This window comes from Cebidichthys violaceus, unplaced genomic scaffold (genome assembly GCF_023349555.1).
Source record: "Cebidichthys violaceus isolate CVI_PGR_0920_01 unplaced genomic scaffold, fCebVio1.0.p SCAF_13, whole genome shotgun sequence".
Classification (NCBI taxonomy): Eukaryota; Metazoa; Chordata; class Actinopteri; order Perciformes; family Stichaeidae; genus Cebidichthys; species Cebidichthys violaceus.
This window is the reverse complement of record NW_027176296.1, coordinates 15513684-15539551: the sequence shown is the minus strand read 5'-3', so window position 1 is coordinate 15539551 and position 25868 is coordinate 15513684. Positions and strand designations below refer to the sequence as shown.

Genomic DNA, 25868 nt, shown 5'->3' with positions numbered 1-25868 from the left:
GGAGACAGATAAAGATGTTACAGAAAGGATAGTGATTTGAAGAAAAACTGTAAAATAGTCAAGTTGCTATTTAGGACTTAGTTTTCACGAATATAATATGGCTACATAAATACAAACCCAAAAATGTACAAAATCCTGCTGGAGGGCATGCATAGGTTGACCAAATGTCAGGTGGAAGAACAGCAGAGGTAAGCAGGTGATCGATCATCGGAGGCTTATGATTGATCTCCTCACGTGGACTTTTCTCTCCACTGGGCCCAAACAGGGAACAGCACGTCCAACTTCGGCTCAGGACATCTTGACTTTTAATGAGAACCCTTCACCGCGTGGAAATAAAACAAGGCTCACGTCTGGAGAGAAGCAACAGCTCCACCGCTGCCGCTGATAAGTTCTCCCTCTGTGTTTGTTAGTTGCTGCGGAGCACAGAGCGGTTGCTCGGCCTGCGAGCGTTTGACTCGTGGTTTGGCAAAAGCCCAGAGTGCCACAGTGTTTCCTTCGAGCTGAGAGCCGTAGTTTTCCACTCCTCCGTGTCGTCAGCGGCGTCACGAGAAGATGGGACGGGTCCTCGCTCTGCTTCCTAACCAGTGCTCAAGGTCTCCCCTTTAGCGCCTTGAAGAGCTAAAGGGTTCCGGAAAGGAAGGTGCCAACTTTCGGTTTACACTTTGTCCGAGGCTCTGTTTGCCAAATAAGGAAGCAGCTGTCTTGTGTTTTTCTCTTAGTGCTGAGAAGGGGTGTAACTTTTTAAAAACTTTGTCAGCAGTTAGCGGATTTTCAAACAGTGGAAAAAAACAAACACTATACTGATATAAACATGTGTTTATGAATATTATTGTCCATTGTGGAGGACTTCTGTTAAGAATATTGCTTACTTTTCCCACGTAAAAGACAGAAAATACAATTTCTCTGTTGATAAGTAGACAGGTCATGCCAACCAGAGCATGGTCGACCTCATCCGGCACAGGGCGGGGCCCGGTTGGTGCTGAGACAATGGGAATACCAGCTGCAGGGCTGTGTGGTGAAGGGAGCAGGGAGACTGTTAGTCAGCTGCAACGGACGGGTCAAAGAAAGCAAACATCCACCCTACCCAAGTCTCCGCGAGCAGGACGGGGGGGGGTGTTGTTCCTTAGCCGACCTCGTGCTCTGACCTCCCGGTAGCGGAAGTATTTCTCCTCATGGGAGATCAAAATAGCCTCCCCGACCAGTAACGCAAACAATCTCTCCTCTTTCAGATCCGCTGCTTTCTGACACCTGCAAGATTGTAACCAATTTCCTGTCTCTGAACTACCTGGGCGTCTACGTGGAGCCACAGGCATCGAAGGGTTGCGTCCTATCTGGCCCCGACAAAGACCAAGAGGTCCACATCGTTGAGCTCCAAGCCCCCAACTCCAGCAGGTGAGCGGCCAAAGCCAAGAATACATGTTGTCATAGTTTATTTTCGAGGTCAAGATGCTCTCACTGAGCTCTGAGGAGTTTGTTTTGGATGGGAACTCGCATTAAGGCGGGGGGTGGGGGGGGGTACTCTTCACTAAACAGTGTTCTTTTTGAGAAAGGCTATTTCAAAACTGCGATGTCGATGTCCAGGTTTGCCAGATAATCTCCTCATTCCCCCAGCGGAGTGATTATTTAGTTCGCTCAAAAAGACAGCAGATCTGGGAATGCGTCTGTAACTGCGCTGTATCTCATTCCAGTGCTATCTGGTCTGTCGTGCATATGTCTGCATCCTTCTTTCTGGGAATGCGTCCAGCTTTTTTTAATTAGTTGGCCAGACACTGGAGGCGCGATAACACCACGTAGACCTCCTCGTCCAAAATTCTTCTTTTTTGTTTTCTCCTCTTCTCCTTTCCCGCAGTGCTTTCCAGGTGGACGTCACAGTTGATCTACGACCTCTGGAGGACGATGCCCTGCTGCATCGTGACGTCGTCTTGCTGCTCAAGTGCGCCAAGTCCGTCAACTGGGTCGTCAAGGCCCAGAGTGTGATCGGAAAGCTGGACGTGGTGGTAAGCGAAGCAGCGTGACGACGCGCAATAGCTCCTCGTTCAGGAACATCCTCGCCACTGAGATTTAGCGCAGTCTTATCGCACATCACAGCGGCCCCCGTGTCATGTCGCAGACAGAAATGTCATCGCTTTGCACCGATGACTGAATCATTTTGTCACACCGGATATTTTTCGTGCGTTGAATCGGCGGCGCCCGGTCCCCTTGCTGCAGGAGAGGGGCGGGGGATGACGGGTTTCGGAGGAACTGTGAAATTTCACGGCGGCAGCTCGGGGCATTGTCATCGCGTTCAGAGAGAGCGGCGGCGGTGTCGCACACGTTCTCAGAGCCAAGACTACTGCTGCACTTCAGCTGCTCACCCCGCCAGTCACAACGTGCACTACGAGCTCGCTTTAGGCACTTTCTGAAGCAGCGAGCTGCCAGGAGCTCCTCGCCGCGCACGAAAGACAAACACTGGCTAATTACTGCAATATGTCAGAATGAACCTTTACTTAGAAATGTGGTTTTATACTTATCAAAGCTGAGTGCGCAGTTTTGGTGTTAAATCTCCATTAGTGCTACACAAGTCTCCCAGGACCCATTAGGAACTATAAGACACCTATGTACACTTTGGAAGAGTAGTTGAACTGTAGATTATGTCGAAGGGGGATTGGCAGTCGTCCAAACGCTGTGTATCGCTCCAGGGAGGGAATTTTAAACCTTGGCTTTCTACAGCGCATTAAAACTGAAGGAGACCCACTAATGTTGTGCATTCATCAAAATATTTCATTTGTCGAGTGACTTTTTGGTATTTCGCGGGTGGGATGATGGACTCTCGTTGCTAGGCCTGTGCTGATTTCAGTGGAGGTGTGCACGTTGGGTCTGTGTTTCCTCACTGTGTAACGCTTATACTCCTGCAGGGCTGCCTCGGCCATGACGCTGCACTTTTTGCCAGGATTTTGCGTTTGCACAGCTGCCGGGTCACCGCCGCACAGTGAGTCAGTCGGGTCGGGTGAGCGTGATGCCAGTCGCACGTACATCGGCACAAGTTGCTTGTCATGCCTCTGTTGGAGGTTCCCAACAGATCTGTGTGTTGTTATACTGAAGTAGCACTTTTCCCTTGTGCAACAATAAAGCAGTTTGGGTCAGGAATGTAGATCCCTTTTTGTCTGTCCACCACTTTGGGCCGGACTGCGATGTCTCCACTATCAGATGGATTGGCGTAAAAACTTTGTTCAGACATTCATGGTCCACAGAGGATGAACCCCTCTGACTTTGTTGAGCTGCTGATTTCCAGCACCAGTATGAGGGAGACATTTTTAGTTATTTACTGAAATATTTCAACAACTAGTGGATGGATTTCCATGCATTTGGACTCAATATCAGTCAGTGTCACCCTCTGGATGAATTGTTATAACTTTCCATTCACTTTTCTCCTGACTCCGTCATCCGAAACTTGCAACACTAATGACATTCCCATCAGCCTCAGATGCACTTTGTGTGTAGTGCTAATAGCTAATGTTAGAATGCTTCCACGCTAAACTAAGATTATGTCCACGGTAAAAAATGATACTTGTTTAATATCAACATATTAATATTTGATTGTGTTGTATAGAGTAGAGCACTGTTACTAATATGCACATAAGGGCTTCTACGAGAGATTGTTTTCATTGTTGAGTAATGTATCGATTTTTTTATTTTCAAGTAATTGTTTAATTTATGAAATCACAAGTTTCCAAAGCTCATTAAATTAAAGATATTTCATTTAAATTGATATTTAACTGAGGAAATATCTAATATTTGAGAACCTGCAAACCTCGATTGTTTGTCATCTTTACTTGAGAAATTATTAGCTAATGATTCATCAATTATAAAAGAAACTCTTCAATTTGATATCGGTGGCATCGGTGGTTATGCACTACGAAAAGATGGAGACACAAACTGAAAGTTAATCACCTCAAACAATGCTAATTTGACTGTGTTAGTGTCTATCTACTACATTTCTTTTAGCACAGAAGTTTCTCAACGTTTAATTCGTGTTCACAAGTTACCAACACGCATGGCGAGCGTGTGTTCGGGTGGTTTGTTTGTTGCTGCCGCCGCACATAATCATCAATTTAAAACCACAGACGGACGGTCAGTCTGAACACAAAGCCGCGTCTTTTGTTCCCAAATGGCTGACATTTAAGACTTTTATTTGACGGCAGAGTCACATCGGACGCTGTTCTTGTGCAACCAGTGTTTGGGAGAGCGACAACAGTTTATGTGATACGATAGCCTCGTAAAAAAAAAAAAAAAGGAGGCCTTGCTTCTGTCAGAGAGCTGCCTCTCCTCAGCGGTGCACAAGAGAGCCTGAATGTGTGGGAAATGGCTGTGAGAGTGAATCAGTGCTGCGTGTCATGCAGCAGGGCAAGACACGACTTTTAGGAGCCAACTAACACGATGGTTTCTCAGCATTGATCGAGAGCCGACACGCCCATTACCTCACACCCATGCACATGATTCACACTTGACGCAGAATGAGAGCAGGACTGTACTTGAAGTTGGATACCTGTGGAGCAGTAAATCACGTCTTTTGTTCCTGAAAATCTTAAGGGAGCTTACGTTAAATACACGGTCTTTTAGAAATGACAATTTGATCTTCGATAAGACAAGATAACTCCGCTTTCTTCTTCCACAGGCCTCTGATACTGTGAGTGCCAGTTCCAATACGGAGAGGCTGATGCAAGTGTCAAAATCACCCAAGCAGCACTTGCCGTCTGGGCCACAAGCCCTGATCAAGTGGGCAGCGGAGCACGGCTACGGTCCAGTCACCTCTTACACCAGCACTCCCATGGCTAACCACTTCAACATCCGCCTCAGAGAGCCAGGTAAACTGAAGCAACAACTGAATTGATCTGAAGCAGAAATAGAAATAGTGTGTTCAGGTAAATTACAGCCAGACATTTAGCAGCTGCTGCAATTGTTTCATGACCAGTATCGCACATTTTACAGTACTTATAGAGGAACCGGCGTGAAATCGTGAGGTTTTATAGTCGTGGTCCTGTGTCATTTCCCCGCCTGTAAAATCAGCCTCATGAGGTTCTAACAATGTGTGACTTCCAGATGTGGTGGATCCTCTGGAGAGCATGTTGCCTCCAGAGCTCTCCATCCAGCGCGACTCCAGTCCCCACCCAAGAGCTGGAGGTGCGACCCGACGCTCCGGTGTGCCCTTTCACTTCCCCTCTTCTGCGTCCGACTTCTTTTCTCTGCCCTTCTTGAAGAACCGGCCCATGGAGAGCGGGGAGCCCGAGGAGCACCAGGGCGCCCTGAGTGTCGGCCTCAGCGTACAGTGTGAGGACACGAGGATGGTGGTCAGCATCACTAAAGAAAGCCTGCAAGTGAGTGGGCAGCATGATTTTATCCATCATGGATCCTGCCTAGAAACATATTATAGGGCATTAAGTCTTAATTTGATTGTGTCATAATGCAACAAGTATAACACACATGTCCAAATATGCACAACAGAAAAAGCCCCGAAAACCAAAAACCAGAAACACAGACATATTATCTATACATAGCATATAACATTTAAAAAAAACTTAAAATTATTTACTACCAAAAGTATTAATTTATAAATTTTTGTAAGAAGATTAGGGCATAGGAAGTTATGTTTTTCTTATTCAAAATAAAAATAGTAATAATAATAACCGTATTAAATAAATACTTTTTTTGTCAATCAGCCAATCAATTAAGCAAAACATTGTTAAAGCACAGAAGCAAACAGTTGCGGAATGTTCCCCTCTAACGTAAAATAGACAGAACATTATTTTTATAATACTTAATGCTCGATAACACTTTATTCAAGCAAGGAACAAAACAAAGGAAATCTTCTGTTTCCCAACCAATCAGTCACATTTGCCTCTGGGTTTCTTTTTTTGTTTTGTTACATCTCTGCTCTTGTGACACAGACTTGATGTGACAAACTGAAGATAAAACAGAAAACAACAAACATGGAGGACACCCAAAGAGAATGCCAGTGTCAGGACCAATTAGGGGGCTGAATGAATGAATGTCTTCTGCACTGTGATTAGAAAATGCCAACATCAACCTCCATGTTGCTAGGCTTTTGATGAAGTGTCTTAAGCTTCCATTTATTACACCACAATGCTCAGTGTGGTAACACATCTGAAGGTCACTTGTAGATCGATATGAAGGCCTTAAACTGATTTAAAGTAAGAATATAAAGAAATACTGGTAAGTACAATGAGAAATGTTGTCACTATTCCATTACTTTTTATTAAACGGCAGCGTCCCTGCTATACAAAAGCTGACATTTGAAGCCAGCACGACGTTTCCCAACATTTGGTGTCTGAACGCGGGCCTGACGCAGTCAGCCCACATCACAGAATGGAAACTGGCATAGACTGTAATTAGGAGAAGCTGGGGCTGGAGCTAGACCACCTTGTGGGATTTGTTTATTCCTGGGAAACTCGAAGTCTCACACAACCGCTTTCTTTTATTCTGAAAATGAGTTAATAAAGCAAAACATTTTTTTGATGGTTATCCAATGTTGCCATTTTTGCCATTTCCTCAGGTGAATGGCTTTACTCATGCCAACCTCACTCTTCAAGACCCGGCTTGCAAAGCAACCGTCAATGCCACCCACTACACTCTGGAGACTCCTCTGACCGGCTGCCTGACCACCGTGTTTCCCATGCAGGGGAGCACAATAGCCTTCCACATCAACTCCGTGAGTACAACACCCATTATTACATTCAGGTCGAGAACAAGTCATGCACATACAGCTGGTTTACCTGAGGCATTTCAAGTTGCCCCGTAGTTTATAATATAAATACAAAAAAAGAGTTTCCAACTGAAACTAAGAATCATTGTGTTTTCGTTAGCTTGGAATGAGCCCCTCATAACTACATAGGGAGCGGATCCTCTTCACAAAGTCCGCCATGTTGCACCGCGATATATCTACAGTAGGCCTGAACGGACAAACCAATGTTTTTATGTTAGCTGAAGGCCACCGTAAGGGGGTAGCGAAAGGGTATTCAGTTTTACACGCTGTCCCTTTAAAAAGTTCAACTGAAACGAAAACGTTTTTTTGCCGAGTATGTGAGTGTGTTTTCTTTCGTCCTTTTCTGAGTGGAAGCTAATTAGCACAGCTGCCCAGCTTCCGTTTTCTGAGTGGAATGCAAACGTCTTGAATCTCTGATGGTTGTTGAGAACGAGGGATCGAATGACATCCTCCAGTCAGCGGAGCATCACGGAAGTTGACACCACGTTTCCTCGCATCGCCAGCTATCAGATGTGAAGAGCTGATAGGAAACGCCCACTCAGAGCCTCGAAGTTTAAACACTTTTTCCACTAACAGTTCTTTCTTTTTCTTTTTCTTTTTTTTTTTTTTTTAAATGAATAGAAAATGGAAAAATATGACGAGTGTAAAGTACATTTCCATGTCGTGGTGAACAGTGTGGGATTCAGCAGTCACATCTAACCTCCCAAGTCGTCTTCATTATTGTGGAATGCATTCATTCAGCGTGTTTGTTCTAACAAGCAAGGATGAATCGCTTCCTCCCCAACCTTTTGAGATCTTTTGTGGGGGAAATTTGGAACAACACATTTGCTGTCTAAACCTGGGCACACGTCCAAAGTCGTCTTTTGTGTTAGCACTTGCAGGGATGACCTCTGACCTCTAGTCAAAAAGAGACACAAATGTCATTGTCCGGCTCCCTACACGTCAGAGATAATGTGTTGTGGCTGTTGTTTCTGCTGTCCTGTGACATGTTGATTTAATTCAGCAGTGGCACCAACGGCGCATCAACTCGCTAATTTGTTGCAGACTCGAGAAAAGCATTGTCAGCGTCACTGAGATTGTCCCCTCACCTCATTAAATCAGAATTTTCTTAAAGCCATGTCCGACCCCTGACATTCTTCCGTAAGTATGTTTTATGTTTTTGTCCAGGATGAGTCCCACTGCTGAAGCCACGGGACATTCCCACATTTTAAATCCAACTCATCGGTTGCAGAATGTCTTTTGGCAACTCCTCTCAAAGATTCGAATCGCTGTGTCGTTGGCCTACGGAGCACTACTCACAACTGGATCTGTTTTTAAAAAAGGAAAAAAAAAAAAAAAAAAAAAAATCTGGAAAGGATTTTCGTGAAGCTTTTCCTTTCACTTACTAACTGACGCTGCTTAGGTTTTGTGAGTAACGCAGGTCTCTGTGGATTGCAGGTTTTGATAAGTCATGCTGAGACCAAGGATGGGAGTGGCAGGCCGCTGGAATCTGAGGATCTGGAATCTGAAGACGTGCTGTTCCTGAGAGACCCGGTGGACTTAGAGAGGACGTCCTTCATAGCGGTGAGAATCACTGTGGCAGCTGCGGCTCATTGCAGGGTGAAAGTTGACAAGTCATCTACATCTCTATGTAAATCATTCAGAGTTGGGGGAAACTCCATTCCCCGCTGTCCCCTGGTGCACGTAAAGACTCATCTTGCAATCTTCCTGTCTTTCCATGATCTCTGTTTTATGGACTTGACCTGAGAGTTTCCATTTTGAAGTTTCTTCATCTTATTCCCTCTACGAACGTATTTTCCCCTTGTCTCATCCATTCCTCGTCTCCCACTTATTGTTCTTGTTCATGCGGTTTGGGTTCCTTCCCATCTTAATGTGGTCATACACACAGAGGGTGAAGGTGCTTAGCGGTGGCATCAGATGTCAGATCCCTGCTGATAATCGCGTCGCCTCATTCTCCTCCTAGTTCAACTGCACGTACCGAAGGGACCAGGAGACCCCAGCAACGGTTCCCAGGATTGTACCGGGACGAGGGAGGCAACCGGCGAGCAACATGACGTTTAACATGGAGTTGTACAACAAGCTGCCGTTCAACAGCCCCTCGCGCCAGGCCTTCTACACTGTGTCGCAAAAGCAGCAAGTCTTCGTGGAGGTATGCCTTTGCATTTCTAATAAATCACCGTTTTATAGCAGGGTACGTGTCAGACGCGTTTTTGCAGATTAATGCTGTGTTTGTCTTACGCAACGTGTGTTTTCTGCTCCCAAATGGAAGCTTTAGTGACAAAACTGTGCTCTCTGTCTGGGACTTTAACTGCTTTGATCTCTTAGTGCGGCATCCACAGAGCCAATTTGTATTTTGTCTAGTTGCGGCTTAAAAAGCCAATGCTCACTTTCACCCCCTCGTAGTCTTTGTGTCTCCTCCTCTCTTCTCCTCTGTCTGTCTGCCTAAAAATCCTCCTTTTCACAACACAATTATGGAGGTCGTGTAAGAGATGGCAAAGACTCGCACTCTGAGGTCATTTGACAAGATGATTTATGATGATATCAGTGGGAGGTTGCTTCGCTGAGCCAGCTGGTTACAAAGGCTTTGCTGTGTATGTGTATGGGAGACCTTCTCAATGAGGACACCGTCACTGATAATCCAAAAGAAAGGGGAATAATAACTCAACGGAAGGTTGTAGATGGAAAGACATTGATGGCATAATAACTGAGATTCAATGCAGTCGACATAGCTAACCATTTAGCAAACAGTTGTTACCAATCCAACAGGCATTAGCATTCATTTTGAGTCATTTTGTTGTCCACCCGATGAATGATAGTCCAATATTCACTCTCTTTTCTGCCAAATATCCGTCTCATTTGCAACTAAATGCTTCACCATGTTCACCAGCTAGTCTCTATTGGTGTCTGTCAGCTGTCTGGTGCTGTTTAGTGTATAGTGGGATTAATGAGAGGGATTTTTAGCATTAAAGATGCGGCCTTAAATCCAAGACAGTGAGCTGAAAGGTGCTTAAAGGTTTGGTAGAGCTGATGGAAACTGGGTTTGCACCCATTTTCCATATTACATAATGTGAATTTGATCCATTTTTTGTCTAAAAATATTGATCAGAGAGGCTTTGAAGGAACAGTTGGAAAGTTTGGGTAAGGAGCTTATCTAGCTTTAGATGAGAAGATCAACACGACACTCAAGTGGGTCTAAAATAGAAATATTCTGATCTTGTACTGAAGTAGAACATGTTGTAGAAGATGCAGTATAAATGATGGTGCTAGTGTTCATCAGAGCAGCCTTTACGAATGTCAAACGACACGTATTTCTTCTCTGTCATGCGCTCCAGGTGACATCAGCCGCATCCGACCCGGAGCTGGGGTTCCTCCTCATATCGTGCTTCATTTCTACCGACTCCAACCCCAACGTGGCCTCGAACTACACTCTCATCGAGACAGTCTGCCCCTCGGACGACTCCGTCGACTACGATCCTCATAGGGACTTCCCTGTCCCTCACGCACAGCCGCAGAAGAAGAGCTTCAGCTTCACCTTCAACTCAACGTTCAACAGGTCTCTGCTTTTCCTGCACTGCAAGATGTGTCTGTGCTCCAAGAGCTCTCAGAGCAACCAGAGACTACCAACGGTATGCACTATAATCTTTATTTATTCTTTGGCCTATATGCAATGGTTTTACTATACCGTCTCTCCTGAGGCATAAAGTATCAGCAGTGTTTTTGTTTGGGACGATGTTAAGTCGGTGTAGTAGTGCTCCATCTTTGCTCTGGCCGGCCCGAGTCGTTCTGTATCAGGCCTGCACCCAAAGCTAAGCAGGAAACATGAATCAATGGAAGGTTTGCCAAGTATCCAGCTGCAGAACTAAATAAGCATCTTTCATTTTTATCTCACTGTGTTATCTGTCCAACACACACAATCTCTTTGAAGCATTTACCTCTGCTTTTATTTCTATAAAAAAAAAATCGAATCTAATTGTTTTACTCAGATTTCCGATCAGGTTCGGCTTCACGCTCATGAGTTTGTGTCATTTGTTTGGTTTAAGTTCATACTCCTGTCAGGTATGACGGAAGACTTTTACTTGAGAAATGTGAATGTTTGCTTTTGTTTTTACAAAACCTTTTTTTTCCCCCTCTGTAAAAATCAGAGCGCGTTAAATCTTTTTTTACAGAGTGACGTGACTGTTTTTTGGGGGGGGGATTTCTTCACTGTAAGTTTGAAGTTAAAGTCAATTCTGTCCACACAGTGCTTACGCCCCAGGGAGCCCTGCGATTCTCTGTCTGGGGACAACATCATGGCGATGATGATGATGAACTACAAGACGACTACCAAGCCGCTGGTGGTGGTGGATGGAAACGGTCGATCGGAGGAAACAGGTTAGTAGAGAGCAAAGAAAAACACATTTTACACCCACTGAGAAGTTCAACACGCACGGGGGTTTGAAAATCTCTCGCTTTTTTTTTTTGTTTTAACAGCGCTACAAATGATGAATTAAGCTCTGACTTACATTATTTAGAGTATAAAGTGTGATCAGGAAACCGGAGTAAAGGGAGAAAGCAGCCAGAGAAAGCTCGGTCCGGTACTTTGCGATTAGACTGAAACCACAAAACGCTGCACATCACTTCCCCACATCTGGTCACCATTAACTGCAGTGTGTGTGTGATTGTGTATGCGCCCACGTGTCTGTTTACATTAACATCCGTACACAAGAGTGTGTGTGTGTGTGTGTGTGTGTGTGTGTGTGTGTGTGTGTGTGTGTACATGCTAGCATGTGGTTGACTGTAGTAAAGGGTATCGTGCTAACGCTGAGGCCCAGCTCGGCTGCTGTGGACCAGTCCATGCTGAGGGAGAGGTGGAAAAAGAGGAATCATACAGAACCAAGCCCCAGTTGTTTTCACTTAGGACCTTCACTAGGGGAGGAGGGTGTGTGTGTGTGTGTGTGTGTGTGTGTGTGTGTGAGGAGAGTGGAGGTCCTCTTGTTGGCTTTGGGAGTCCAGCCAGAACCTAAAGGCCCCTCGATCATCACTTGTTTAGCCGCTCATTGTGTTGTGGAGTCTCTAAGGGCTGTGAGTGTGATCGGAGGGAGGGAGCAGCCTGCAGATGTGGGGGGGGGAGGACTGAGGTAACCACGGTCACATTTTACTAATTATGGCCTAAACTGAGATGGGGTGATATCATGAGTGCCCGATCTCTGGTGGACTGCCAGAGCTTTATTCGAATCAGCATCCCCCCCCCTCTGAGCGATGACATCAACATCAAACCTAGTGGTCAGTTTGAGTCAACTGCATTGACTCATGGTTTTTAATATACATCACATCATTTGAATCGGTGTGAGCTGGAGCCTGAGCGATGCATCAGCCCCGGCCCCGATACTGGCCTGTTTAAGGTCGGTGTGGATGTGTTGTGTCGGTTTATGGGTCAGCTGTTAAGAATCACGAGAAGTGACAAAGACACGTAGTTTCTCACATGCAGGGTTAAGATAAAGAAGAATCAATTAATCCGGAATGAAAAGGAAAATCATTTTTAGCTGTAGCTGTACGCTCAGTACACTATGTTGGCCACGACTCCTTTTAAGGATTTATTATTATTTTCATTTTTTAAAACTCTCAATTATCGATATATATACTGTTAAGTATCGGCCTCAAAAATCCGGTACCAGCCGGGTCTAGAGTGAGTAGTCGGGGAGTTGCTCAGAACATCGCTGAACAGGAGTGGGTGGATTTCTTTTACATTTTAATTGGTCATAGGGTTTCAAGGCTGGGCTGGTATGTAGATGCAGTCACTTTTCAGCACAGAAGTTCCAGTGTTGGTGCTACAGAAGAAGCTGCTGAAGCTATCGGTGAACAGAGACTCCGAAACCTCCAGTAAATGAGTGAGCGAGGTCCAGAACAGGCACTGCCCACCACAGCACTATGCCAGGTCTGCGGGGTTTATTTTCCATGGAACAGATAAAGTAAACACAAATGTCCAATAAACACAGTGGAAAAAAAACAAACTCTTTTTTTTAAAAGGCATCTCTTGTGCTTGGAAGGTAAACAAAACAAGCTGCCTTTTCAAGGGCCACAGTTCAGCACTGGACAGTATCCCAAAGAGCTCCAGCGGATCTACAAATCAAACCGGGCCACTTTTGGCCAACTTTGGTGCACGGAAAAAACATAACGGCCTCAAAGCTCTGCCATCAGAAGTGGATTTACTGCTTCACAATAAATTTGAACTGGATCTGGTAACGTTCAGGAAAGGTTGAAAAGTATCATTTATGTGAGAGGTTGGCAGTGTTGATTGTATTGTTGCGCGAGTCGAAGCGGCACTTCTGCAGAAGTCTGCAAAGAGTAAAGCAAGAAGATGGAAAACCTATAATAAGTCTGGTTTATTGCATTACATTGAACAGTAATGTAATCCGCTTCAAAAGAAAACCCTCCGTCACAGGGTTTTTGTGTTGAAGTCTATTGGACAGGCCGAAGCTGCGGTGTTTGAAATGTACTTTGTAAACGAATGTGTTTGCTCTTCTGTGATGGATATCTGTAATGATGTATCACCTTAAAATCAACAGAATGAGCTCTTTTTGTTCTCACTGTGGGCTGCTGTATTCACTCGCTTGATGTCAAGAAGCTTACTTAGATGTTATACATTTATTTGAAACTCAAGACTTATCGTTTTAAAGCTCAAAAGACAAGGGTGCTTCAGCAGACTGTGGCCATTAGAGAAATATGTAACCCAGAAGTTCAGCATCGCGCTGGTTCCCTCGACAAAAACGTCAATGGGATTTTCCCATTGACGTTTGGATTATTGCAGGACAGTAAGCTCTGTGGCAAACAAACGATGCTTTTGACACTCACACGTTTTGATCGGCAGGATAATCTTCACATAAGAACACCACTTTGATGTTTTGTGAAGCGTGAATGCAATCGGCAGAAGTAAAAGGCTAACGTTAGGCTACAAACAATTACGACAATTACGAATTAAGACACTTAAAAGCGTCAAAATTCACAAGTGGGGTATTTTCTGACGTATGTCGTAGAAACGAAACTTTCAAATCTCTTCACCTTATTTCAGGCACCTCACCGAAAAACAATTCAAAAACACCCATCGACTTTGAGACGAGGTAACCGGAAGCGCAAAACTGCTGACTCACTTCCTTGTTTTAGGAACTCGTTCCTGCAGCACTCTAACGAGCTTTAGGAGTACGAACAAGCAGGCCACGCCCCTGTGAGGAGAGGTCAGAGTTGAACAAAAGCATGCTCGCTCATTCCACAGCAAGAAGGCTTCTATAAACAAATGACGTTCAGAGAGATATCAAACTGTTCCAGCTCTAGCAGTGGCTTGAAGCTGCAAACATTGGGTTGTGAGTTTAACTCCTCGGGTGCTGTGTGGTTCTGTTAAAGTAGTGAACAGCGCTAAAGACCTGACAGACGTCCAGCAGAGTATTGTTCCCCATTGGCTTCGATTAGAAAAGCTACATGGACGAGAGTCGTGCAAATCTCTCCACGCTAAACGTAATCTTTTAAGTCGAGTTTAAGACTTCGGTCGTCAAGCTCTTCCACTCTCTTCTAGGCGTGGGGCTGACAGCGTTACTGGGACAGATGACGCTGGAGCGACGTGACGAGGGGCGGAGGCTTTACAGAAAAGGACGTCCTCTGGCCATCGTCCCCTCTGATATTAAAAGTCCCCTCTGATGACCCGTCATCGTCCATTATGCGATCTGAAAACTCAAAAGGTGTCCCGTCCAAGAATAGCACCCATTGTGCCGGAGTCTTGGACATGAACCAGGCTCGCCTCTTGAGTTTGCCCGTACACAAGCGCCTTTGTATTTTTTTTTTTTTTTTTTTTTTGTTAAGACATCATCGCAGCTCACTTTGGAAAGCCTCCCAGATGGCTTGAAGTAAAGCGATCAGAGACTCTGTCAGCTTACAGAGTAGCCGCTCTCCTCCAGCGTTTGTCCTGGTTCAGGTTTCTGTGTCACATTCCTCAGAGAGCTGCTTATCAACACAGGACAATATCAGCGATGTGCTTATCCTCCGGCCTGGAGCTGAGCAATTAAAATGTATGATGTGCATCACTGGACACGATGCTCAACATCCATTGAATTGTCCCCGTTTGTTTTTGTTTTGCAGTAACTCACAAAGCGACCCAAAGCCCACGAGGTGCTTCCGTTGACAGTAAGTTACTTACACAAAAGTTTCCCACGATATTATTCTCGCTTTACATGCGTGTCTTTGTATGTGAATTATATGGAGAAATAAGACATGGAGAATGAAATGGTGAGAAATTAGCCGTGTTTCCATTGACATGTTTTAAAGTATTGCATTAGAAAAGCTGCGTGAAAATGGCACAAATTTGATACAAATTGCGCAAAAAAAATGTGTTTTTAACGCTCACTTGAGTTCGATTTTGCCTTTGTCGAAAATGAGTTGATGTGTTAAATGGGATATGGAAATGTCTTTGCCGAATAAGTTCTAATAAATTCTGACATAGCAAACACTTAACTCACATGACTGATCCGCTCTTTCTGCTGCTGGACAGCTAATACTAGCTTAAACGGGCCCCATTAAAACTAATTCGCTTGACAATTGAATGGAAACATGGCTTAAGATGAACCATTTTTCATTATTATTATTTAACAAATGATTGGCTCATCACACAATTTACTCATGTCATTATTTATGTGTATTGTCTTCTTATTCATTGGATATTGGGCACTTTGGGGCTCCGTAGCCTTTGTGCCTGAACAGTCCTAAAGAGGTCAGTGTGTATGAACCGTGCGCCTCCTTGTCTCCCCAGACGTGCTGTACGTGCTGGACACTCCGACGGTGGTGGGGATCGCCTTTGCAGCCTTCGTGATCGGGGCTATGTTGACCGGAGCCCTGTGGTTTATCTACTCGCACACAGGTAGGTGCCTTACCTGCTGCTCCGCGGCCCCGGCTCACCTCTCCGCCTCAGTGAAAAGATAAGACGCGAAGGAATGTCCGAGTGTGCCAGAAATGTGTCGCGGGGAATGCCAAACATCCTGCTGCTGACAGGGGCCAGTTCACAATAACAGATTGACTCCTCTACTGTAAATATATCCTGTTGGTCAGCAGCGAGGGCTCCTCTCTTTCCTGCCTTTTGAATGTTTTCGGGAGCTGCGGGGTGGTCGGCGAATATTCTCAGTACAATGGCTGGAGACGAGTTGGAAATTCCCCCATGTCGGGTTTAGCGGCACTCACAGGAAAAGACACACAATCTGTCCGTTAGATGCCAAAGATCTTCCCCATCGTCCCCCAGCCCGCCGACCCCAGCTGACCCCCTGGGAGGAAGTGTGCTCCCAGCAGCCCTCTGGAGTTCACCGCTGCATAAAGCTGCTCTGTTCTCATCCGGCCTGACCGCTGACCTGTTGATCGCCATGAGCGTCTTTTATAAATGGGGGGTCAGGATGTTTGAGTGAGGTCATTCAGCAAATCCACCGACGTGAGTGTTTACGTTTTTGCTGAAGTTGAAGCTCACATTTAGCCGGCGTCAAATGGCCCCGATCAGTAAATGATAGTTGTGAGCGAGGCAAAGACCCGGACACTCGTCAGAGTTAAACTGTTCCAGTCACGCTGAGTGTTTTGTTAAACACGATTTCATGTAGCAGAAAAGATCCGCTTTTAGTGCCTTTTTATCTTCATCACAATATTGGTATTGGCTCCGCTTTAGAAAGCCACTTTATTGAAGCTTTATGGGTTTCCTAGAGTGCCTCATTGGCCGCTCTTCCAAAGACATCAGAAGTGAACATGTACAGAGAAACAGGTGTGAGGATGGTAGCGCTGGAAAGACTTTTCACAACATGTTCCTGTTGATGTTATCAGAACAGGCCTTAGCTGGGCGTGTTGCTCTAAACTTGGCTGAAATGGCCTTACATGGCGATAGTGGCAGTTCCATGTAAACCCTAAGAATGTGCTGTAGATCCCCCAAAACAACCAGCAGAAATATCAGTCCAGAGTGTATTTTAAACTACACAGTGATGAAACATGAAAACAAAAATGGGTCTTTCCCCCTCAGGCTCTGAGGACAATGGCCTCTTGAGAAAGAAGCTTTCTTTTTTTTTTTTTTTTAAGGTTACACACTCATTGGCATTATGTTTGAGGTTTTGTATCCAATATGGTTTAATTCCATAAAAGGCAATTAGAAGAATAAGCGTTTTTTTTTTTGAAAAGCGCCCCCACCATATATTATTTGACGTGTTGCTCGTTATCTTGGCGCGTACAGAAGGTCTGCTTTCAGCCAGGGCTGCAGTCGCTGTCTGGCAAGAGATCTGCTCAAATGGTGAAATAACACACGGACCAATAATTCTAACCGATTGTGAAAACAGGCTGAAAGATTCACCGGGGGTGGGGGGGGGGGGGTGGAATTTCACACATCTGCTCAGAAATCCAAACGCAGGCAGAGAAAATAATGGTGACAGACACACAGCAGCGTCGTGGGCGACGTCGGTCACTCCTTCCTTCACTTTGGTTCAAATATCTCAAACGACGACTATTGGATGGATATTCAGGACATTCTTTGCACCCAAAAGATGGACGCTAGTGACTTTGGTGATCCGCCGACGTTTCTTCTAGCGCCACCATGAGGGGGAGCTTTGTAATTTTGTTCCACTTTGAATAAATTATCACTTTTAATTCCGATTCAAAATTGCAATTTTGTGCCAAATCAAAAATGTTCGTGCTAATAAGCATGTGTTAGCATCCTAAAGACTAAACTAGGATGGTGGTCCCACCCTGTCTCACATTGATGTTTCATGAGAGACAGAGGCAGGTCAGAGATAATAGAAAATGTCTCTATTGATTCTAGAGTCCAAACTTAAACTTGTAGTATTCCTCAAGCCGTGTGATGACTGCGACGCTGCTGGTCCACGCTGCACACAGTGGATACTAAGAGTTTCCATACACAGTATATTTCTGTGACATAAAAGCAGCCTTTATCTCTCCGGGTTAGAAAGATAATATTGGACTCTGGGAGTGATATTTCCCCAGACAGATGAGGTGAATCCGAGGCCCTCTTTTTTTGTTTGGTAGAGCTCTCGGTCCTGCGAGGGGGAAAAGAACGCTGGCAGCTCCGCTCTGCTAAACATTAGCAGGACTGAGGGGCCCCGAAAGAGGGAGCGCCATGTAAGATCGCCTGCGGACACATATGCCTGTCACACACACACACACACACACACACACAACTTTTAGTACAAACCAAACTAATTGATTGGAAAAATCTTTGCCAAAGAGAAGACGCCAGGAAGCAAACAAGGAAAATACTGCAGTAATAACTGCGTCCAAGTGCTGAAATTAAACACAGACTTGGCTCTATTTCAAAAAGCTGCTCATTGTCTGTCAGAGACGTTTTCCTAAACATTTGTAAGCGCTTTCATTAGCCTCTTCAATTGAAGCGTCGGATCCCAAGAGTCTACCAAATGAAACGCTTATTTAGACATAGAACAATAAACCAGTCAGTGGTTTGAAGGTCCTGTCTCTGCGATATCTACTAAAGCCAGGCTAATTGAATCCAGATTACTCAAGAAAAGGAACTTCATGAACGCCAATTCTCCTCTCTCTCTCTCTCTCTCTCTCTCTCTCTCTCTCTCTCTCTCTCTCTCGTTCAAAAATGTCATCTGTCAGAGAGGATGTGGCCGGTTGTTTCTGGGCTCTGTGAGGTGAAGCTTCCCTGTTCCTGAGCGTTTGAACACACTTTGTGAATCTGTGGCGGATTATGCTTGAAGATGGTAAAACGAAGTCCAGTGTTGTGTGGCTTTGCGTATTCGCCAAGTGCTTTGTGCTGAAAACTGGATGTTTTTTATACTTGAGAGAGAGAAAAAAATGTGTGGTCTTTTGCCCAAAACATCGGGATGAAGCGTTTTATTTTTAGCTAGAGTGTGAGGTTTATGTCAAGTAGCGACAGTAGGAGATTAAACAGTAAGAACAATGCAATTTGTAGCTTTAACCAAACCGATTCGTCGTGTTCCTGCCTTTCTCTGCTGTTCTGTAATACATATACCTGTTTTTTCCCTATCTTCCTTTGATCCAATCCCCTCCTCCCTCCCTCCCTCCCTCTCTCTCTCTCTCTCTCTCTCTCTCTCTGTCCAGGTGAGACAGCTGGCCCACAGCAGGTCCAGAAGCCCCAGCCGGCCTCGGAGAACAGCAGCGCGGCCCACAGTATCGGCAGCACTCAAAGCACGCCGTGCTCCAGCAGCAGCACGGCGTAGCCCAGGACGCAACCCGGCGGGTCACCGGTCTGTTGCTCTCCTTCCGTGAAAGGAACTCTTTTTTTTTTTTTTTTTTTTTTGGAGGGGATGTGATAGAAAGGAAAGAAGAAAAAAAAAAAGGGATGATTTGGAAAAAAAACACACGCACACAATAACACCGTTGATCCTTGTGTAAATTCCTTTTGTGCCACTTCAAGTGCTTTTAGACACATGTGCTGTCCTGGTGCTACTGGTCTGTAACGGTAGCGATCCCAGCTTGGCAGCCTCACCGCCATATTTAGTTTGAAAAACTACAAGAAACAAATGTGAGTTCAGGCATTTCTTTCCAATCCAAAAAGCTTTTTTTTTTCTTTCTTTTTCTAACCACAAATCACAGCCTTTTGTTTTGACCCTAAATGGTGAGATCCATGCTGTTTGTAGCAGGCAGGTCTACTCCACTAGCAAGGACGGCAATCAGGCCGCAGTGATGTCAGTATTAGTAAGTGAGACGTTACGGGCTGGACTGTAACACTTCACAGCGTGCAACCCTGACGGTGGCAGAGGAGCAAAGCAACCACTAATTAACATGCGGACAAAAGTGCAGTGTGAACGAAAGTCTTCATCTTGACTCAAAGAGAGAGAGAGAGAGAGAGAGAGAGAGAGAGAGAGATGCTGTTAGGTATTGAATGTATACAGAAGAATAGACGCCAAAAAATGTGAAAGAAAAATGTGAAAGACATGCTGATTTAAAAATGCCACATTTTGTAATGTAAGCATACTTCCCTCCTAATGGATTCATACGCACAGGCTGGTAAGACCTATTTCACGTTCTAGTCATGTCTTTCAGTAGACGGGCCTCTGAGCCTCACTTTCATCGACGTTACGCAACGTCACCGGGGCATTATGGGTTCCCTTTTACCAGTCGTCGCTAATGGACTAGCTCAACATTTTTTGGGAATGGCGTTTATTCGCTTGTTATCCAAAAGTTAGATGAGGAGATCGACGCCTCTCTCATGTCTGGACTTTTAAGTGCCGAGCTTGATGTAGAAGGTGATCGCTTAGCTTAGCGTTGAGACGAAAAGAAGAGGGAAGCGGTTAGCTTAGATGAAATAGTTCAACATTTTCTAAAAATTAAAAGTTACGTAAAGAGAAACTGTTCCCCAGGGCTAGCTATTTCCCCCTCCCGCTTCCAGTGGTTATGCTAAGCTAGGCTAATCACCTCCCGGCTCCAGCTCCATACTCAACGTACAGACGTCACAGAGTGGTATCGATCCTCGTATCGCAATCAAAATTAGGTGAATAAGCCTATTTCCCAAATTGACAAATCATTCTTTTAACACCTGTATATTTTTGTTAATATTGTAAATACTCAAAATTGTTACGAGTCTGTGCAAATGCTGGTCTTGTACTTCTGGATTAGACAAGATCAATCAGTGTGAGATGCAAGTTAATACAATAACCTCATTTTACAATGATAAAATAAGAATCAGGATGTTGAACATACTTCAACTTAGAGTATAACTTACATTTTTGAACAATAACTTAAAGCTAGGGTTGGTAATCTTCTTCTTCTTCTTAAAAAAAAAAAAAAGGGGGCGGGGTGTCCGTGTTGCCGACTTAACGAATTTCTCGCTAGTTTTAGCGACTTTTGGAGCTAGTGCCGCTAGCTACTTTCATAAGGAAAGAGCTTTTCCGGTTGGATCACTTTAAAAACGTAGCGCACTCTTGCTAGTTTGTCAACATTACCAACCCCAGCATGACATTATTGTTCTGTACACACTCAGCTGATTGTCCTCTTATCCGACAGAGTGGATTTGTTACATCATAAAGCCAGACAGTGTACAGGTTATGGGTTTTCTTATCTTTTTGTATAAATCTTGGCACCGACGGCGTGTTGAATAAGCTGTAGACGAAGCTCATTGTTATGGACATTTATTTTCATGTTGTTTCTTTAAACTGCAACTCCACGACTTCCCCCCCACCGTCTCAGAATGATGCGAATGTTTGCTGTCGTGCCTTCCTCTAAGCTGTATGTGTGGGACTAACTTTGAACGCTATCGACTTAACCACAACAAGAAAACCAGAATGTATATTATCTCAACGCTTTTCATTTCTTTCTTTCTTATGTAAACATGTGTAAAGCTTTCTACAGAGGGAACAGAGTCTAAATATATATTTGTGTATAAAATTATATTTTGGAATATATTTACCAAGAGAAATTTATTGTCTTCTATGTGTGTGTATGTACTGTGAATTGTGGATGTGCTCAAACATACTTGTTTATGGGGGATTTATTTAGTTTATTAATGAAAGCTTCACGGCATGTTTTGTGACACTTTAACTGATGAAAATGAAATTATTATAATAATAATTATTATTATTACTATGACCTTGATATATGCACCTACATTTGATAGAGTCCAGTTGTTAATATTAACAAATTTTGACACTGCACTGACAACATGTTTATGTACATTTGAAACTCTATATTTCAATTGTTTATTGAAGAATGTGTCACAAAACGTGTTATGAGTTTGTAATAATTATTATATATATATATATAATGCAGGTCATTTCTTCTGTTCATGGAATACAGCTCCTCATGTTTTATTTGAACATTACCATAGTTTGTCATCATCTTTTCACTGAATATTCTGTTTAGATAATGAAGTAAAGAAATCGTGTTAGAGAACCTTGCAAATGAATATGTCATAAATACAAATGTCACATCATTGAAGATAACATGTAGCAATTCATATTTAACTATATTATATAAGTCTGTGTTGAATTCCTGAGTGCGGGCTGTATTGACCCAGAAACGTTTGTCTTCCTGTATCCAAGAGTTGGAAGTACGGCAGAACTACAAGCTGCAATGCATCCTGGTACATGTAGGCACTGCTGGCACGGCTCCGCCGGCAGGAGAGCCCGGCTTTCTGGGTCCATGTAGCACTCGCTGAGGAACTCATTGTTTCCATGGACTACATTTACCATCAACGCTGACCGGACATCCACATAAGAAGTGGCGAATTCTCCCTTTAATGTTCCTCCTCAGTTACCGTAGTGTCACATCACAAAGGTCACATCACAAACTGTTGACCTGTTGACGTGAACCCACTTTAAATAATGAGAAAAAAAGTGTCAATGCTGAAGAGGACAGCAGTTAAACCAAACATGAAAGTGGAACGTATAAGAAGTGTGTGTGTGTTCTGTTAGAATGGAGGCTGGAGAACAAATCCAAAAGTTATAGTGTTTCTGGAAACTCAACTGTTTTCAATAACACTCGAGAAATAATTGTTATTGAGCATTAGAACCACTTGGTTTTGTTTTGTTTTATCGGGCCGGTTGCCAGGTGTGTCCTCGCCAAAAACCTCAGTTATTAAGTAAATATGCAGCAGTGAAACGTTGCCGTTATCAAGCAGCATCATTGTGAACAGCCGCACTTGTACCCCACTGCATGCAGGGAAAGATCTGTGTCCTGCAGAGCGGAGATGTGCCGCAGCCGGTAATCAGCGGTCATTGTGGCAAGAAGGCTTTCTGGCATTCCTCTAGTTTTGGGGTTTCTCTTATCGACCGCGGCGAATCCATCTCCCTCGTGTAATTACCTCCTGCCCCCCCCCCCCCCCCTCCTTGTGTCACGCTGTTCAGTGGCCGAGACTCGACTCATGTTCTGGATCCAATCTTCCCATTTGAGAACATTTGGGGGTATTCTTCGACTCAAACTAACCATGCGATTCTTGAGAGTTGCTGCTCAAATAACCACATTCCTCCCTGCCTTTTGCCCCAGTGCATGCTGGGCTCTCCCCCCCCACACACACACACAGCTACCCTCATGTGTCTAAAGTATGCAATATGAAATAAGGATGCTGTATTAAAGTAGAAGATCACGATATGACTTATAGTTAACGCTGACCTGAAAACAGCTGTAATCGGAGCACAAATCCATGTATGTAGTTATCGATTTTATATTTTTTTAACCATTTGACTACCTCACGTTTCTCTATGGATGTGTAATGTGCGCGCTACGTCGTGTGTGAGTGTGTTTTCTGTATGTTTGAACTTGAGAGACGCTCCTAGATGATACGGCAGTTGGGGGCCGATTAGGGGGCCCCGCGTGGTTTTATTGCAGTTTCACATTTATTTTTCATTCTCAAAACAAACGATGAAGAGTTTGAGCTTTCCCACGTCGCCAAGATTGACTTTTGTTTTTTCGCGGGGAGGGGAGCGTTGTCAATGTGTAAAACTTTGATAAGCCGTTTATTATTTTCTTTCCGGATTTTGAAACTTTTTATATGATGTAAATACGCACGATAGCTGTATACCCCATTATGTCCAATAAAAATCTCTGTAATAATGTTCGAGAGTGTCGTTTGATGATTTCCAAACATGGGCGTGGGTACAGCGTGGATGCCTCCTGTGTTCAGAACAGTGAAATGTAATAATGATGTGTAAGCGCTGGGCTCGTCTGTGGTGAGCTCATAGCGTGATGCAGACCATGTGGAGGTCTTCCCCTCCCCACAGGGCATGTGCTCCATCTTTGGTTTTTTTCGATCACAGCTCCTCGGAGACCACCGTAAAGCAGCGCGTTTACAGGACAGGAGGCCTCCCGTCGTGCCAGCCCAGATTTGGGTCGACGGCTCCTTGTGACCCCCCCTTTTGAGGCCTCTGTGATGTCACATCTCTGTTTCCCCCCCCACGCTGCACCTCCTCGCGCTGCGACGCGCTCCTATCCAAACCGATGACTAATATCAAATTCTTAAACGAGCAGTCACCCCCCCCCCTGCCTCGTCGAGTCCCGGTTCAGATCGTGAATGTCGTTATTTTCATTTCCAGCTCTCCCCCCTGGAACACAAATTCGTTGTTTGGCTTTCACACTCAGCAGCTAATCCATTTAGTCATTGATTACGTGTGCCCCAGACAATACAGTGCATGACAAATACAGGACCGCATTACAAAAAACAGCTTTTGGGGGTTTATTTTATTTTAGCTGACAGGACTCCAAACAGTGACGCTGAGGAGGCTGCTCTAATTTAGAGCAGACCTCTGCTCCAAGACACGATTGCTTGAATTAAGTTAAGTGAGACTTTCTGGCTGGTTTGCAACAGCGGAGGGGGATGAGAGCATGTTAACCGGCTGCCTGTACCAACCCTCACAGCGCCTCTTCCTGTCCCATGGCACATGACTGCAATGAGGTCGGAACAATAACAGCACGTCCTGCGAGGGACTGGGGCCCGAGAGACAAGACGCTGAAGATCTTGCTTCACGGCATCAAAAGTTCAATGTGTGTAAGAAGTGAACGACCTCCAAGACTTTCACAGAGTTAAACAACGTTTAGTAGTTGTTTTTCCAAAGTTGGATTTTTAGTTATTAGCGTAAAAATTCGATTTTTTTTCCCACTCCTGGATCAAAACATGACGCTTCCTGTTTCACTTTGGCTCTCTAGTGCGGAAGCGTGTTCACATTAATGTAGAAGCTGAAGCTTTTTTTTCAATAGTTTCCAGTGTTTGCACTAAGCTAGGCTAACTGGCTGTAGCTTCACGGATGTAAGTGTTATCTTATCGAATGAACTGTGCCTTTAAAGTTACCAGTAATCTTTTCTTAAATAACTTGAATGGACAGCCAATATTCCTGTTTTTAAAGCCCGGATTAACGGTTCTCTCACTGTAAAGAACACTCGGTAACAATGGCCAAAGGATTTCGAACATTCACACAGTTATACAGATATACGGTACAGGCACTGCTCCCCTTGACGTAGTCCTCAAATTTCACTTTCAACAAGTTGAAATAACATACATATTTAGCCATTAACGTCCTTATCTGCCCTAGTTGATATCCTCTTTCCTGTCAGGGCTATTCTTTTTTAGCTGTGCTGAAACCGTATAGCCCCTGAGCTAACTTTAGCCTCCCATCACAGCTGGTTCTTATGCTGCACCAACATATGACTGCGCTACGTTTCATTTTGCTGCCAGAATCCATAAAGCATTCTCATTTTGCTGAATTGCAAACCCTGTTTTCATTGTGGCACATGGGTACAGCATGTGTGTATTTTTTTTTTTAGACATCTGAGGCCCTCGAACTTACTGCTGGAAAACACTTGCGTGTTTCCAGTGGGAAGAAAAGAAGAAGAAGAAGAAGAAGAAGAAGAAGAAAAAAATCCCTGTAGCCTAAAATTACATTGGTCATAATGAAAAGGCTCAGTCATAACTAGCATTATACCACAAACATCTCCCACTCGATTAATGTTAAAGTCTTTTTTTTCTTCTCTGTACTCCTTTCTCCTTCATCTCCAAGCTGGACCCGTTGCGCGCACACACAGACACACACACACACACACACACACACACACACACACACACACACACACACACACAGATTCCTTCCTATGCACTTAATTGTACTTACTGATTTGTTGCCCAAGCCACAAATCTAAACTGAAAACAAAAACAAACTGGAAAAATTACCCATGCAGCATTGACTCTGGCTGTACTGTTAGGACAAACTGTCTCTATTCCCGCTTTTCAAGTGAAGGACTTCAAGCACCAACGATGAAAGGGGACAACGACAGATTCCTTTAAAAACTCACTATGGGCCGAGACATCATTTACTCCTTTTCATCCAGATCCACATTCGATTCACACCTGACCACATCTTCCCTCACACAGCAGGAGCCTGTGATTGCATCGACCCAACAGCTTCCTGTGAAAATAACTGAGGTGGTTGGTAGTGTGTGTTTCCCGTGTGGTTGAAGTCCTAACTTTTTAGGAGGGAGCACAGCGGCGCACGGGGCTTGTGCAGACACATCATTCATTTACACTTGGCTAACTTGTGGCCTCGACCCCAAAGTGCCTCAAACCCAGAACGTTTGCATGGGTTGTGTGAAGTGAGCCTCGACTCTCTACGGGCCTCTTGCACGGCCTTGCAGCCTTGCAGTT

General features: G+C 44.4%; 1 protein-coding gene across 1 annotated transcript in view; it reads left to right on the top strand.

The window, feature by feature from the left end:
- Nucleotides 1–23294, top strand: part of tgfbr3 (transforming growth factor, beta receptor III) — a 62056-nt gene extending 38762 nt beyond the window's left edge. Inside the window, exons 6-17 of the mRNA XM_068707904.1 lie at nucleotides 1230–1392; nucleotides 1850–1997; nucleotides 4655–4844; nucleotides 5080–5354; nucleotides 6551–6706; nucleotides 8198–8323; nucleotides 8724–8909; nucleotides 10093–10386; nucleotides 11002–11131; nucleotides 14867–14911; nucleotides 15534–15641; nucleotides 18842–23294. Coding sequence (XP_068564005.1) covers nucleotides 1230–1392; nucleotides 1850–1997; nucleotides 4655–4844; nucleotides 5080–5354; nucleotides 6551–6706; nucleotides 8198–8323; nucleotides 8724–8909; nucleotides 10093–10386; nucleotides 11002–11131; nucleotides 14867–14911; nucleotides 15534–15641; nucleotides 18842–18960 — 1940 coding nt within the window. The 3' untranslated portion in view covers nucleotides 18961–23294. The remainder of the gene's footprint in view (nucleotides 1–1229; nucleotides 1393–1849; nucleotides 1998–4654; nucleotides 4845–5079; nucleotides 5355–6550; nucleotides 6707–8197; nucleotides 8324–8723; nucleotides 8910–10092; nucleotides 10387–11001; nucleotides 11132–14866; nucleotides 14912–15533; nucleotides 15642–18841) is intronic.
- Nucleotides 23295–25868: the final 2574 nt, after the last annotated feature.